Below are 15,551 nucleotides of genomic sequence, written 5' to 3'. Positions count from 1 at the left end.
GACACTTGGGGACACTGGAAAACATGGGGACACTGAGACACTAGGGGACACTGTGAGACATGGGGGCATTGGGAGACACTGAGACATTGGGAAAGGGAGAAACTAGGGACACAGTGCTGTGTCCCCATGTTCCCAGTGTCCCCATGTCCCCCAGCCTGTGTCCCTAGTGTCTCAGTGTCCCCATGGCTCCCAGTGTCCCCAAGTGTCTCAGTGTCCCCGGGTCTCTCAGTGTACCCATGTCTTACTGTGTCTCCCAGTGTCTGTGTCCCCATGTTTCAGTGTCCCTAGTGACTCAGTGTCCATATGTCTCCCAGTGTCCCCAAGTGTCTCAGTGCCCCATGTCTCCTAGTGTCCCCAAGTGTCTCAGTGTCCCTGGGTCTCTCAGTGTACCCATGTCTTACTGTGTCCCCTAGTATCCTAGTGACATGGGGACACACTGAGACATGGGGACACTGGGAGAAATGAGAACACTGAGACACTGGGAGACTGGGGGACTGGGCGACGTAGGGACACTGACGCTGTGATACATAGGGACACTGAGAGACTGTGTGACTTGCGAGACTGAAACACTGGGAGACAGGAAGACACTGGGAGCAATCCATCTATACAGCAGAATCAAACTGTAAGTGGTTTGTTGGTGATTTTACAGAATTTTCTCTTGTGTCACTCCTTGTGATTTACATCATGTGATGTCACACATAACTTATTAATTATACAAATTATTAAGGCTGGTATCTTTTTCCAAGAAAGGTGGCAACCCTAACTACTCTTCACATACTCTTTCTTAAAGGAACACTATAGGGTCAGGAACACAATTATGTATTATGTTTAAACCAACCTCTTGCCCCCCTGGCCCTCTTTTGCCTCCCTAAATATAGTAAAATCTTACTTGTATTCAAGTCTGCAGCTGCAGGCTCTGCCTCTGAACTGACACTGTCTGCTGACATCATCAGAAGTGGTGGTCTGAGCAAATGACAATGCTTCCCCATAGGATTGGCTGAGACTGTCAACTAGGCAACATCTCCTCATAAAGAAAAATTGATTCAATGCATCTTTATGAGGAAAGTTCAGTGTCTGCATGCAGAGGGTGGAGACACTGAATGGCAGTGCTGCACACTAGGCAGTACTTTCCCAGGAAGCACCTCTAGCAGCCATCTAAGGAGTGGCCATTGGAGTTATGTTCTCTGCATGCAGTTATGTTCTCTTATGTTTACTGCAAAAAGCCTGAAGGGAATGATTCTACTTACCAGAACAAATACAAAATGCTGTAGTTGTTCTGGTGACTATAGTGTCCCTTTAAGTTTGGAAGCTTAAGATAGATGCATGGGAACAAGACTTGTGTGGACAGGCTGACAATAAAATTAGTTTAGATAATGCAGACTTTTGTCTCTCTAACATTGTGGCATGTTCCCTTTCTTCTACACTCACTACATACACCTTTTCTCTGTCCCAGACTATATACCAGGAGCTTCTGCCTGCTAGTAACAAGGTAAGGAGACAAATGGACATGTGAGTGCTAGGGGACAGTCCTTAGAAAGCGTGGAGCGAACACATCATTAGACGCATTTATGTAAAGCTGTGCTGCCTCAGGGTGCTGCCTGCATAGTATGCCCTTAGTTGGACAGCCTGCATGATTGGTGGGCAGCCGGACATGCATTCATGCCAGGCTGGCCTTCCAATTCTTTGGACAGACATGTCCCCTTTTTGAGCATCTTCGCCCCTTTTGGCAGTTCTGGCCATGTGATTCGCATGCCAGTGGCACACCCTTTTACCCCTCCCATTGACTTCCTGCTCCACTGGACACTGATGTTAGGGGTATGGATTTACTTGAAACATGAAAGCATAAATTAGAGAGAGATTAGCATAGAATGTGTTTTCGTATAGCTGCATCCTTTGAGTTTCCCTCCAATATCATCTCTATCAGATATATGATGCTTGGGAAGTATGATTGTTTTAGTGTTTTTGGTCGATAAGATTCTGTAAATAAGCCCATCATAATTGTCAGCACCAGGCCCACTGGGCTCTTAATCTGGCCCTGTTCCAGTGCCTTCTCTGAGGTTAGCGCTGAAGGGGAACATTATGTGGATGTGCCGTGGGCACATTAAGGCATGCCCAATCGCAAGCATAGGATGAATGCTGTTCTATGGGAGATCTAAATACGCAGAGTGTAAGGATGTCCAGCGTCGTTTCACTGAGTCAAACTCCATTAAAAAGCAGGAAGTGCTTCCAGTGTCTGCCTGGAAGACAGCCACTAGAGGCAGTCTCAACCCCAGGGGACGGGGACACTGCATGTATATTGTATGTACGTTTGTAACCAGCATGACACTGGGATAGTATTTAGGATTTGTATATATCTTCCATTCCAACCAATGAGAAGCAAAAAAGTATATCTGTGTCACTAGCTGCGGCTAAAGCTGTGAGGGATGGACCTTGCGTCTTGCCTGTCACAACAGAATTTGTTTATCAATGGTCCCCTTGCAATGCAAGGATGTCTAACTACAGGCATTCCGTTGTTCGACTACAACACCCACAATCCTGTGCTTTCCACAGCACTGTTATATTTGTTACATTGCAAAATGTGTGTTTGTTTATAATATATAGAAACCAAGTTTGACTATTTTGTTTTGAAAACCAGTTTGTTGAAGGTGTTGTAATGCCATCTACTGGTCATTAATATTAATTGCAGCTTCAGATTTTTTTTATTTTTTTTTATTCAAATGGTTTAAGGTTATTATGGTGTCATAACTGGTTTATTGACAGTGTCTTTAAAAGGATTATCTTTTCTTTTAATCAACTCTTTTTTTTTCTAACTCATTATTTTTGTAGTGCATTGTTTGACAAACATACTGACACAAAGCATTTCACAGTGAGATACATGTCAATGCAATAGTCGAAACTTAGGGAATGTCGGCCTAGCTGCACTGTATGTAGTAAAGAGAGAAAGAAGCTCTATATTATTAAGATGAGTGTATGCAAAATTATATGAAACTGCAGAACTGTATAGCTGTAGAGAATTTCTATAGGCATATGCCACTGGGTGTGTGTAGACTATGGCTGTTGAGGACCTGCATAATTAAACAGCAATAAATCAGCCAAGCTGTAGTTAGTGTCCAGTTGCCACCTAATCTATTTCTAGAAAAACAGTAGCTCGGCTTCCCTTAACATCGGCTGTCCCATTGCAGCCCCCCCAATGGAGCCCAAGCCCTCCGAGAGGCCAAGTTGTTGCTTCGCAGAAAAGCAGTCCCGGCGTCGACCAGAGCCCGCATACTTGTGGTTCAGTTTCCCTGGCAGTATGAGGAGGGCCTCCGGATCCGGTGAGTCTCGCTGGAGCTGAAGGAGCTTGTACCTCCGCATGCGATGTGTGTCAGGTATGTGGCTTTCGATGGAGAGAGACCCTCCTTCGCGGCAGTCTCCTGCGCCTTCTACCATGTTGCGCCTCTCCTGAGATACGTGGGGGATGCTCAGGCTTGTGGTGTCGTACAACAGGACGGCTCCTGAATGCTAAAATTTCGACAGGAAGAGAGGTAAGTCCCCTTTCATGGAGCTTCGTCCAGAATAGGTCACAGATTCGGTCAAATGCTGTAAGTAGTGGTTCCATTAGTATAGGCGACCGCGTGGAGACATCCACAGCTCCAGGCCTCAACGGTGCGGCCATTTTGATCTCCAGTCCGCAATTCTCTGGTTTGCCCAAGCTGGGTAGATCTTGGCTAGGTGTTGGGACCAAAACCCCAGTGGGGACCGGGATAAGCCCCACCGGTCCAAAGAGGGAGAAACAGGGCTCGGAACAAGCATACTTCGGATCAAGGTTAAGAAGCGGCCGCCTCGATTTCCCTGAGCGTAACTGCTGGCCTCAAATAGTCTGCTATGGGCTGTGTCTGCCTGCTGTGGGCCAAAAGGTGCCAGAGATTGTAGTCAAAACAGGGGTGAAAAAGTCCAATTTAAGGCCCGATAACAGGATTTCCCTGAGAAGCTCCCGCACCATGCGACTGTCCTGGTCGACTATCAAGCCCCGCCCCCTTTCTATCTACTTTTTATGACTGAAATGTTTATAGGTTTTTTTTTTTGAATATTTTATAAATATACTTTATATTTTCTTGTTATTTACACATTTGTTAGCAAGTTGATGTTTGTTAGCTCTCTCTATCTCTCAAACACAGGGTGTCCCACTTCCGGGAACAGGGAGTCTTCTTCCCAGGATCCTTCATACATGGGAGCCAAAGTGCTAGAAAAGGGGAACCGAATGAGGTGGGAAGCAATCTGCGAATGCTCCCCTGGATGGCGTTCAGCTATACGAAATGGCTGCCATTTTGTGGTTTGTAGTTTTGACACCTTGTTACGAGGTGCGAACGTTCTAAACCAACATTCTACATGAGGTATTGGGGTGGTCCCCGTTCGGGAGGTGAATGAATTCCCTTTGTGGAAAACAAACGGGGAGCAGGCACATTTATACGAAGTAACAGGGAAACATACAACTTAGACAAGACAATGCACGACACAACGGTATATCCTTCAACCCCTTAAGGACACATGACATGTGCGACATGTCATGATTCCCTTTTATTCCAGAAGTTTGGTCCTTAAGGGGTTAAGTATAGTAACAATATTAACTGACATAAATATGTCAGCCATGTAGCTTTTTATTTTTGTTTGCTCTTTCTGCGTCTATTCTCACAGATCTCCAATTTTTGTACCTTCTCTAACTGATGATCTGGAAGAAACATTACTTGGTCCACAATAAGACCGTCCCAATTCCCTCCCACCTTATTAACTTCCTTTCAGAGTAGTCGTTTTACCAGCGGTACTCCTGCATTAACTATTCAATTATGACTTGGGATGGAACACGCGCACATTCTACTCAGATTGTTGTAATTTATTATTCAGATGATTCTGAAATATCAGAAACATCTTAATGACAGAATGGAGATATTGCAGAATACATGGTAGTCTAGCGCTAGGCGTTAGGTCTAGATCTAAGCTGTAATTCATGCAGGGACAGCATCATTATTTTCCAATTTTTCTGAAGGCTTGTCTTACCTTGACTGGGCTGGTAGACGGAAGGCTTGATGCTTGCAGTGGTGACCACACGTGGCTTAGATGCAATAGCTGGTGGCTCATTGTAACCTCCAAATGGGGTGGGACCTTTGGCAGCTGTAACTGAAGAAACTGACTGGCTAGAGGCACTGTATTAAAAAAAAAAAAAAAGCATATTTAAATTATGGAGTACGTCAGTCTGTGTACGCATCAGTGTGGATTGATTTTATTCAGTATATCGGGGGGTCAATAGGCAGTTGCAGGTCTACAACTCAGCATGTTTCCACCTGGCTTAGAATCATAATTGAGGTAATTCAGTAGCAGCTGGGGAGCTACTTGTTGTCTCTTCAGCTTTACATGGACCAGGTTTTACTATAAAATATAATAAAGGACATTTTTGACTTACCTAATCATTTTTTTTAAGCTATTACATAGTTACATAGCTGAAAAGAGACTTGCGTCCATCAAGTCCAGCCTTCCTCACATATGTTGTTGCTGTTGATCCAAAAGAAGGCAAAAATCCTAGTCTGAAGCGCTTCCAATTTTGCAACAAACTAGGAAAAAATTCCTTCTTGACCCCAAAATAGCAGTCAGATGTCTCCTTGGATCAAATTGGTTTTTAAATGGATCAACTGAATTACTGTCTATATGGTACATGTTACTAACTCCTTTGAACAGAACACTTTACATTTATCATACAACTCATTATTGAAAGATTGGAACAAGGGAAACAAACATGTAGGATGCATAAATTTAATCACTGATCCTTTTTTAGGTTTGTGAAAACAGTTCAAAATATGTATAACTTAAGGTCAACTATACAATGCATTGCAGTTTGATAGAAATACAATAGATTAATCTTACAACGTCAACACTTAGATTAGCACCAACCTAATGTCAGAACAAATTGTTGTTGTTTTTTGCCTTTTTTGGATCAGCAGCTTAATAGGGGATGTTTAAAGGTTGATCTTGATGGACTTAAGTCTTCTTAAGCAAATGTGTAGCATACCACGTCTGTCATGATATGAGATTTGCCTTTAATTTATGGCAAAACAAATGTAACTCTGTCCACATTAAAATTGCTTCACCCACTTCCTTCCTGGGACGATGAAGTGCAATTGGGTTACCTACATGGAGAACTGCAAGAAAATGTACCTAGTATAGTCACCATGCTATACTCTAGGGCAGTTTTGACTGTGACCAAGCAACATTGGAATAATTTGGCATATACTTCTACAGCTATGATCTTTCTGGTAGCTTAAAGGGGCACTGTCACCCCACCCTCCAAAAAACTATTGTATCATAAAGATAGAATCTTTATGAAATACTAATTTTGACTGTGATGGAATTTCACTGAAATGCCAACCCAGTATTCCGAGACAAATTAGGGACTATTTAGTCTCAGTATATATACAAGTATCAACCCCCAATAATTAGTGACGGATGCAGGCAATTGGCTCTGTCCATGGAAAGTCCTGTGGTCTTGCTTATGCGCAAAGGTCAGCAGTGATGTCGGCTCCTGCCGCCGCCTGAAGAGCTCCCACCAGAGAAAGATGGTGGTGCCCCCGAGGGACAGATTCAGTTAAGTATAACTTATCTTTCCTTGCCCCTCTAGCCACTGGACCCCCCTCTTCCCTCCCCCAAATAGTGATGTCATCATCAGGGGTCTTTGCATATTCTGTAAAGTCCCCAGATGGTGACAGTGCCGCTTTAGTCAGGATTCCCTTTTAATTCATTTTCATTTTCTGCATCCCCAATGCAACATAGTCCTTATCATAAAGCAATAGCAAAAGGGGTCAAAAGGGAAGAACGTATGAGGAAAACCAGAACACATAACCAGATTTGGAAATACCTCATTTTTGACTGGAAGCTGCTGGAGAAAGAACCTTGCTGATGGAGGCTAAAAGAAGCATAAAAATTATTTTTGTTACAGTGCATTCACAAACTTAAACCGGTGGTAGTCATCCACACGTTGACTGTAGATACTAGACATGTAAACACAAGTCAATACAGTAAACAGTGTAACAGGACACAAAACCTGAATTTTTAAACCTTCGACATTTCACAATTCACCAATCATTACATATAGCTTTTCAGGTGACATAAAATTATCAGCTCAAACATATTTTTAGAACCTTGAAACGCAGAACGATCTACTGGAGAGTAAAACTAAGGGCTAAATAATGTGCTCTGTGAGTCAATTTGACCAGACCTAGACACAATAAACCATCGCTATATAGATTTAGGTCCAAATATCTATTAATGTCAAAATAAGAACCAGACATTCTAAAGTGTGTTTTATGCTACGAACCTCTGCAGTGCTTCTTCACACTTCTTAGTGTTTCGATCATGGATCCTTAAATTGTTATACTTACGTACCTTTCTGATTACACTTGCATAAACCATCAAATAATATGGCTAACAATATTTTTGCTGCTGAATTAATTGTTAATCATGTATGATTCTAATATGCTTAACACATAAGCAATACTTTTGCATCTTTTTTGAGATTTCTATCGGGGTTCCTACAACATAATGACATTTAACATTGGCAAGTACAATGAACGATCAGAGTGAATGTTATGATGCGACATACAGCTTTCACTTTAGACACACGAAGGACGAGCGATGGTGCCAAACAGTGGCAGACCAATAATTTCCTGCAGGTTTCCTGGCTGCAAAGAAAGTTGGCCAATGTTTCATACGCAGATTGATGTTATGGCTCAAAATGAAATCTGGTAATTCGATGGAATGATAATTATTGGAGAGAGAAACCAAATTCACCACCAGAAGCTTGTTGTTAGCGTTTATTAAAAAGCGAGCTTCGTTACGTCAACCTCACATCTGAAAACACCACTAAGAGCGCACAAGCTGAGCAGGAGTATACCTCCCACTCACATCCCTTTAGTGCTAAAAAGATAGCCACACATCAAGCTCTTTGGTAAGCTCGCTTCTTAGCACTGAAGGAACGAAATGGTTAATATCTAGCCAGCTGCCGTAGCTGTACCTCCGGTATAGGTTTCTTGGGAGAGAAGAAACACCAGTTTTCTTTTGTACTTTTCTCTTCTTGAGTAGAGGTGAAGTAGTGAATATAGGAGATATATATAGGGCTTCCAAGGCAGGCGGCAGCATAGCAGACTTATATTTTTGTCTACCCGTTGGAGACGTTGGGAAGGGAAAAAAAGAAGAGCAAGTCAAAATTGATTACGGTTTTGTCCATTGGAGGTATGTTAAAATACCACTGGGCTTTGCATGCCTTAGGAAACAGAGAGTCATTAGGGAAATGTATCAGAGTTTTCTGTTCTACAAAGTGGTCTACAGTGAGAAATTAACATTGGCTGATGACTCCATATTTGCACCACCTTTTAGAAGAGAGAACTCTGATAAATCGTCCCTAGTGATATCAGAATTTTACCACTGGTGTTTTTTTTTTTTTTAACTCTTTAAATAGTAGCTAGACTGTCCGTTTACTAATAAAACACAAGCATTCCATGCCATTTAATGTGGCCTTAGCCATGTACAGCCAGCGGTGCGCAGAGTTCATACACAGCCAGGTTCATTCTTTTTATGTTAGAATCATGTGAATGATAAAGGGCTGCACAATTCTTATGTTACTCCATAATGATGCTCAAGGTGCTGCCAGTGGCTCGTAAGTAATGTTAAAAAGGGGGCAACATGACCAAATACATTATAGATTTGCTGCATGGGACACAGATTGAAGAGGTCATGTTTAATAGATGAAAGCACCATCACTATCTGCATTTCTGAAAAGTTGATGATGCACAGCATACCCTGCCTTATAACTGCAGTAATCTGTAAATACTTCTGCAACTATAGCCTGTCAATTCAACTTCCGACTGTCTGTGTCAATGGTGTTCAAGTTGTGTGTGCGGTGCAGCCTCGGAAGCAGGGAGGAGCCTCGGCCTCAGCTATTAGTTACAAAGTAGTTTGTCTCTTGCTATGTGACGAGAGGGACTATGGATGGGGCTAAGCTACATATCCCATAAACTTCTGCTGGACAGGATATGGGATAAGCTCATACTCCATAGCCCAGAATAAAATGCTCCTGATTGGTGGAGCTTCTTCCTTCTTTAAACTGCATCTTAACTATAGTATGCATAGTCAGGTAATAGGAAGATGTATATTTTTATTTAACTTTATTTATGTTCTCTGTAAAATTCATTAAAAGTAGGAGGTCATTTTATCCCATTGTTTCCTTTTACTGCTAAGGCATTGGGCTGGACATTAGGGTATTGAGGTATTGAGGATATTCAATGTTTTATTCAATGGTGTGACAATTCTAATTTATTGTATGATTTGACATGCTTAGAGGCTCCTGCTACATTTATAACTATGAAAGTTATTAGAACTATTTTAACCGTGTGACTGTTGGATGTTTATGCAGCAATGGCCCTTTTTGTTTTAGTTTTCATGCTATTGGGGGTTATTTTTGGATTCATTCCTTAGCAGTACCTGGGTTAACTGCCCCGATTTGGGGGTAATTCAGGTGAATTTGGTTTGACTTTTCATGCGATTTCTTTATTTATTCTGTAATTTAACTGTTATGGAGAATAATTCATTTTTATAAACCAAATAGAACCCAGAATGTTTGAAGCCGCAATGAAACAACTCAAGCTCGATTTTGTTAAAGGTGAATCACAAGTTGATCTAATATGTTTGTGCTGTTACTTTCAGAAGATAGTGTGCCACTTAAATAAAACAATTAAAAAATGTATTTTATGTATTAAAATTATATTAAAAAAAAATAGGGATGATGGGGTTTGAGAGCTCATTGCTCTGTGAATTCTGTACTTTAAAATGTTTGTTCTCACTTGTGATTAAGCTTTTTTTATATCCATTTATTTCCTGCAAAAGGACATGGCTATAATTCAGGGAGATCATGCCAAACTAATCGTATTGATTTTTTTGATTGGGTAACTAAAATTATAGATCAGGGTGGTGCAGTAGACATTGCTTACCTAGATTTCAGTAAGGCTTTTGACACTGTTGCACATAGAAGGCTTATCAATAAACTGCAATCTTTGAGTTTGGATTCCAATATTGTTGAATGGGTAAGGCAGTGGCTGAGTGAGAGGCAACAGAGGGTTGTAGTCAATGGAGTATATTCGAAGCTTGGGCTTGTCACCAGTGGGGTACCTCAGGGATCTGTACTTGGACCTATTCTCTTTAATATTTTTATTAGTGATATTGCAGAAGGTCTTGATGGTAAGATGTGTCTTTTTGGGGATGATACTAAGATTTGCAACAGGGGTGATGTTCCAGGAGGGATAAGCCAAATGGCAAATGATTTAGGTAGATTAGAGAAATGGTCAGAGTTGTGGCCGCTGACATTTAATGTGGATAAGTGCAAGATAATGCATTTTGGATGAAAAAACCCAAGGGCAGAGTATAGGATATTTGATAGAGTCCTAATCTCAACATCTGGGGAAAGGGATTTAGGGGTAATTATTTCAGATGACTTAAAGGTAGGCAGACAATGTAATAGAGCAGCAGGAAATGCTAGCAGAATGCTTGGTTGTATAGTGAGAGGTGTTAGCAGTAGAAAGAGGGAAGTGCTCATGCCATTGTACAGAACACTGGTGAGACCTCACTTGGAGTATTGTACGCAGTACTGGAGACCGTATCTCCAGAAGTATATTGATACTTTAGAGAGAGTTCAGAGAAGGGCTACTAAACTGGTTCATAGATTGCAGGATAAAACTTACAAGGAAAGGTTAAAGGATCTTAACATGTTTAGCTTGGAGGAAAGACGAGACGGGGGGATATGATAGAAACATTTAAATACATAAAGGGGGAACTGCCAACAGCAATGGAGGCTTAAACCGAAGCTCCTCAATCCCTCACCATCCCCAGCACCTCTAAAAGCAGCCAAAGCCAACCATGGGGAAGAACTCCAGAGCGGCAAGCACCCCCAGGCAATCAGGGTCACGTCAGGCTCAAATAACTGCCTCCATGCAGCAGTACCTGACAACACCGACAGCACTGACCTCCCACGTGGCATCTGAGGCCTGCAACATGTCGCACCCCTCCACACCGACCTCACCAGTCTCCAGCAGAGGGGAAATCCCTCCATCTCCTCCACTTGACTGGGGAGCCCTAATAAGAGAACTGCCCACAAAAGAAGATCTGCCAACACAGCTCTGCAATCATCCATCAGAGCAGATCTACAGCTCATAAGGGCAGACATACAGGCTCAAGCAGCCACAACAGCCACATTAGACTGCCAGACCACACAGCTACAACAGATGGCTCTACACCTAGAAGATCTGGACAACAGGGGACGTCGCCAAAACCTTCGCCTGCGCAGCATGACAGAGCAAGAAGACTCCCCAGAACACCTCCGTGAGGCACTAGCCACGATATTTAACGGCATCTTGAAGAGAGCGGAGGGTCAGTCATCGAATTTACACGTGCACACAGGGCTCTCTGACCGAAGGGACCACCTGACAGCCCACCCAGAGATGTTATCTGCTGCCTCTCCAGCTATACCCTGAAAGAGGAGATCTTGCAAGCGGCACGCGAGAATGGAGACATCAGATTTCACCAACATACTCTTCAACTGTACCCCGATCTCAATCCCGCCACACTAGGATACAGGAGAGCGCAGAAACCGCTGACACGTGTCTTGATCTAGCAGAAAATACGATACAGGTGGATCTTCCCGTCTGGCATACTTCTCCTCACACCTGAAGGACCTAGACCGATACGGGGACATTGAGACGACATAGAGATCTCTAACCTTCTGCAACTCCCACCAATCAACATGCGCTGGCCTGATCCGCTGGACTTCTATAAACCACCTCCACCTCCCCAGATTGATCTGGCACACGCACAGCGAAGGATCAGATCCAGACAGGAATCCACAAGACCAGCAGGCACCTCACGCTGACCGTGCAAACAACGAGAATACAGACCCCCAAAAGGACAATGAACTCTAACGAGGGTCCTCGCCCCGAATCTCCGGGTGGTAATATAACCTGCACTATGGTGGGAGGGGGAGGAACTTTATTTATTTAAGTATGATGTCCTAAGCATGCTCTGTCACTATATTTTGTCCCGACACACACACACGCAACCGGTACTCTTACTATGACACACCTTAAGACAACCTGGGACCCCTAAAATAATAATGTAAAATAATAACCAGACGACACATATAGAAGGGGGCAAGTGTGACAAACCCACTACACCCGAATTCTAAGTTGGAACCGACCCACAGGTGCACGCAGATGAAGGGGACAGCCCTGAATAACATAAGACTCGACGAATTATACATACAGAGACAACGGGGGTTCGGTAGGGGAGGGATCTAGACACGGGAGACCTGTCCACTACCCTTTACTATCACGTACCAATAGTCATACGCCCTCTGTATCTTCTTCCCTGTGTTTTTTTTTTTCTTTTCTAATGATTACATAGATTGCACTGTTCGCACATTGTAAACGTGCCTTAACGTAACACTGGTTAACGCGGCTCGCACTCCACTCGGTGGAGACTGGGCCCCGGGGACCTAACAGATTTACTCAACCCAATTTCCACGCCCACACTCGGGCTCCAATACAAGCCTTTAACACCCCTGCTCCCCCATAAGACGCTCTCTCCCGCAACGACACTGAAGTCTATCTGCCCTCACCTCACGCACAACTAACGCTACTAGTTACAAAGGCAAAATGACGACTACCCAGACCTACCGAATGGCACCCATTAATCTCCTATCCATAAACGCTAAAGGCCTTAATATACCCGAAAAAAGATCCCAAGCCCTAACCTACTTTCATAGCCTTAAATCACACATATTGTTCATCAAAGAGACACACTACTGGGAAGGACACGCTCCCAAATTGACGAATAACCGCTACACACAATGCTTCACGAGTAACCACCCAGACGGGAAATCCAAGGGCACTGCCATCCTGCTACATAAATCTCTCCAATTCCAACTTAAAGACACTCTGGTAGATAAAGGAGGGAGATATGTATGTGTTAAGGGAACAGTGCTGACCAAGCCTTACACACTGCTCAACTTATATGTACCCAACACCAAACAAGCCCGATTTATAAAATCAACCCTGCGAGCGATTGAGGGATTCACTGAAGGGTGCCTCATAGTTGGGGGGGATCTTAATGTTGCTCTACACCCACGACTAGACACATCCACAGGAACCTCCGCAGTACCCGCACACATCCTACAAACTATAAACAATTCCCTGCGAGACCACAGACTAGTGGACTGCTGGAGGGCCACTCACCCAGAAGACAGGGACTATACTTTCTTCTCAACCCCTAACCAATCATACTCCCGCCTAGATTATTTCTTCCTCCCCCACTATTATCTAACAGACTTACAGACCATCCGCATAGGCACCACAACGTGGTCCGACCATGCCCCTCTAGTGATGACCCTGTCATCCCCACTGTATAGGCCCACAACGATGAACTGGAGACTCAATGAATCCCTCCTAACAGATCCACTGACTCTCCAAGAGATTCGTACCTCGCTCACGACATACTTTGAGGAAAACGATAGAGAAGAAACTACACCGATGTGTCTCTGGGAGGCACACAAATGTGTCATAAGAGGGGCACTAATAGCAAAAGGCTCCACGATTAAAAGAGAACGAAAGGCACGTCTCACACACCTTTTTACAGGAAATCCATCAAGTTGAAGGGACCCATAAACAGACGCGGCGACCAGACGACTGGCGCAAATTGACGACCTTACGTAGAGAACTCTCGACACTGCTCAATCACTCCTACCAGAAAATGGTCACACAAACAAAAACATTCTTCTTTGTTAACGCAGACAAATGCGGGTCCTTACTGGCCCGAATGACAGCCAAAAGACGAGCAAACGCATACATACCCAAAATCAGAGACAAACATAACAGACTGAAACTCTTGCCCACGGATATGGCCGCAGTCCTTCATGGATACTACTCTGACTTATACTCATTATCCACACAACAGGCAACCCCACCCAGCAGTAAACATAAGACTGATATTAAGGAATACCTAGACCATCACCTAGACAAACGCCTCCCTGCAGAAGCGATCCAAGAGCTAGACGAACCCCTCACGACAGAAGAACTAGCCCTAGCCTTGAAAATCGCAAAGACGGGGAAATGCCCAGGACCAGATGGCCTGTCTGTGGGCTACTATAAAAAATACGCAGACATACTCATACTATCTCCCTTGCTCTTTGTCCTTGCCCTCGAACCCTTCCTCCTAGCGATCAGACAGAACCCAAACATACAGGGCATGAGAATTGGCAAAACGGTCCACACCGTGGTGGCCTATGTGGACGACCTCTTATTTTTCGTGGCAAACCCGGACCGCTCACTTAGACATTTAATGACAGAATTTGCCACATATGGATCACTTTCAAATTTCAAAATAAACTATTCAAAATCTACAATACTTAACGTGTCCTTCCTGAAGGAACAGGTCATACATACTCAAAGCCTCTTTGCCTTCAAATGGTCAGACTCAGCCTTGAAATACCTAGGGATCTGGGTTACAAGGGAATGCAGCCAGCTATACCGGGCCAACTTCCAACCTCTCTTAACGCAGCTAGGGGAGGATCTGGAGAAATGGTCACTGCCACACCTCTCTTGGTTCGGCAGAGTGGGTATAGTCAAGATGAACCTCCTACCACGGGTGCTATACCTGTTTCAAACTATACCGATCACGATCCCCAAAAATGTCTTTGTCACATTGCGCACGCTGATACTGAGGTTCATCTGGCGCAATGCTAAAGCCCGCATACGACATAACATTCTCACACTGCCGAAGTCAGAGGGAGGCCTGGCTCTCCCAGACTTTAAGCTGTACTACCAAGCCACAAACCTACAAAGGATAGTGGAATGGTCCAAACAGGGAGTCACCAAACTGTGGAAAGAAATAGAGGCCACAAAAGTAGGCAAGCCCATGACGGTCATGCCCTGGCTGGAACCAACACACAGTACCAAACTGGTAGCCCGACACCCACTCATTAAGGCCACCATCACAGTATGGCACACTCAGGCCCCAAAACTGGCCCTATCATCATTCCCGGCGCCCCTGTACCCGCTGGTCCACAACCCAGCCTTTCCTCCAGGCCTAGAACCAAAGTCATTCCAGAGGATGATAGGCGCAGACATCCCCCAAGCACAACACCTGTTCACGGAGGGACAGATCAAACCCCTGACCAAGATGACCGACACGAACACCCTGCACAGGTAATCTGCACAGACAAAGATCCAATGCTCCTCACAAACCAGAATACACCAACACCTCACTTTATGGGGAAATGGGAAGAAGCCCTAGGGGAAACACTAACTCTCAAACAATGGCACAAAATCTGTGACCTCACACTGCATTGCGCGGTGAAACTACTAACATACTGGTATAGGACGCCCCAGTCGCTACACGCAATGATGCCAACCATAGATAATAGCTGTTGGAGGTGCGGAGATGAGGTGGGCACCCTACTTCACCTATGGTGGGAGTGCACCAAAATA

General features: G+C 44.0%; 1 protein-coding gene across 2 annotated transcripts in view; it reads right to left on the bottom strand.

Moving 5' to 3' along the window:
- Window positions 1-15,551, bottom strand: part of LOC134574503 (LIM domain-binding protein 3-like) — a 57,917-nt gene that overhangs the window by 31,461 nt on the left and 10,905 nt on the right. For both annotated transcript variants that reach the window (XM_063433609.1, XM_063433608.1), the window contains 2 exons: window positions 6,884-6,931; window positions 5,035-5,180 (listed from right to left, as the gene is read on the bottom strand). In XM_063433609.1, coding sequence (XP_063289679.1) covers window positions 5,035-5,180; window positions 6,884-6,931 — 194 coding nt within the window. The remainder of the gene's footprint in view (window positions 1-5,034; window positions 5,181-6,883; window positions 6,932-15,551) is intronic.

This window comes from Pelobates fuscus, chromosome 10, assembly GCF_036172605.1.
Source record: "Pelobates fuscus isolate aPelFus1 chromosome 10, aPelFus1.pri, whole genome shotgun sequence".
Lineage (NCBI taxonomy): Eukaryota > Metazoa > Chordata > Amphibia > Anura > Pelobatidae > Pelobates > Pelobates fuscus.
This window is presented reverse-complemented; position numbering and strand designations above follow the sequence as displayed.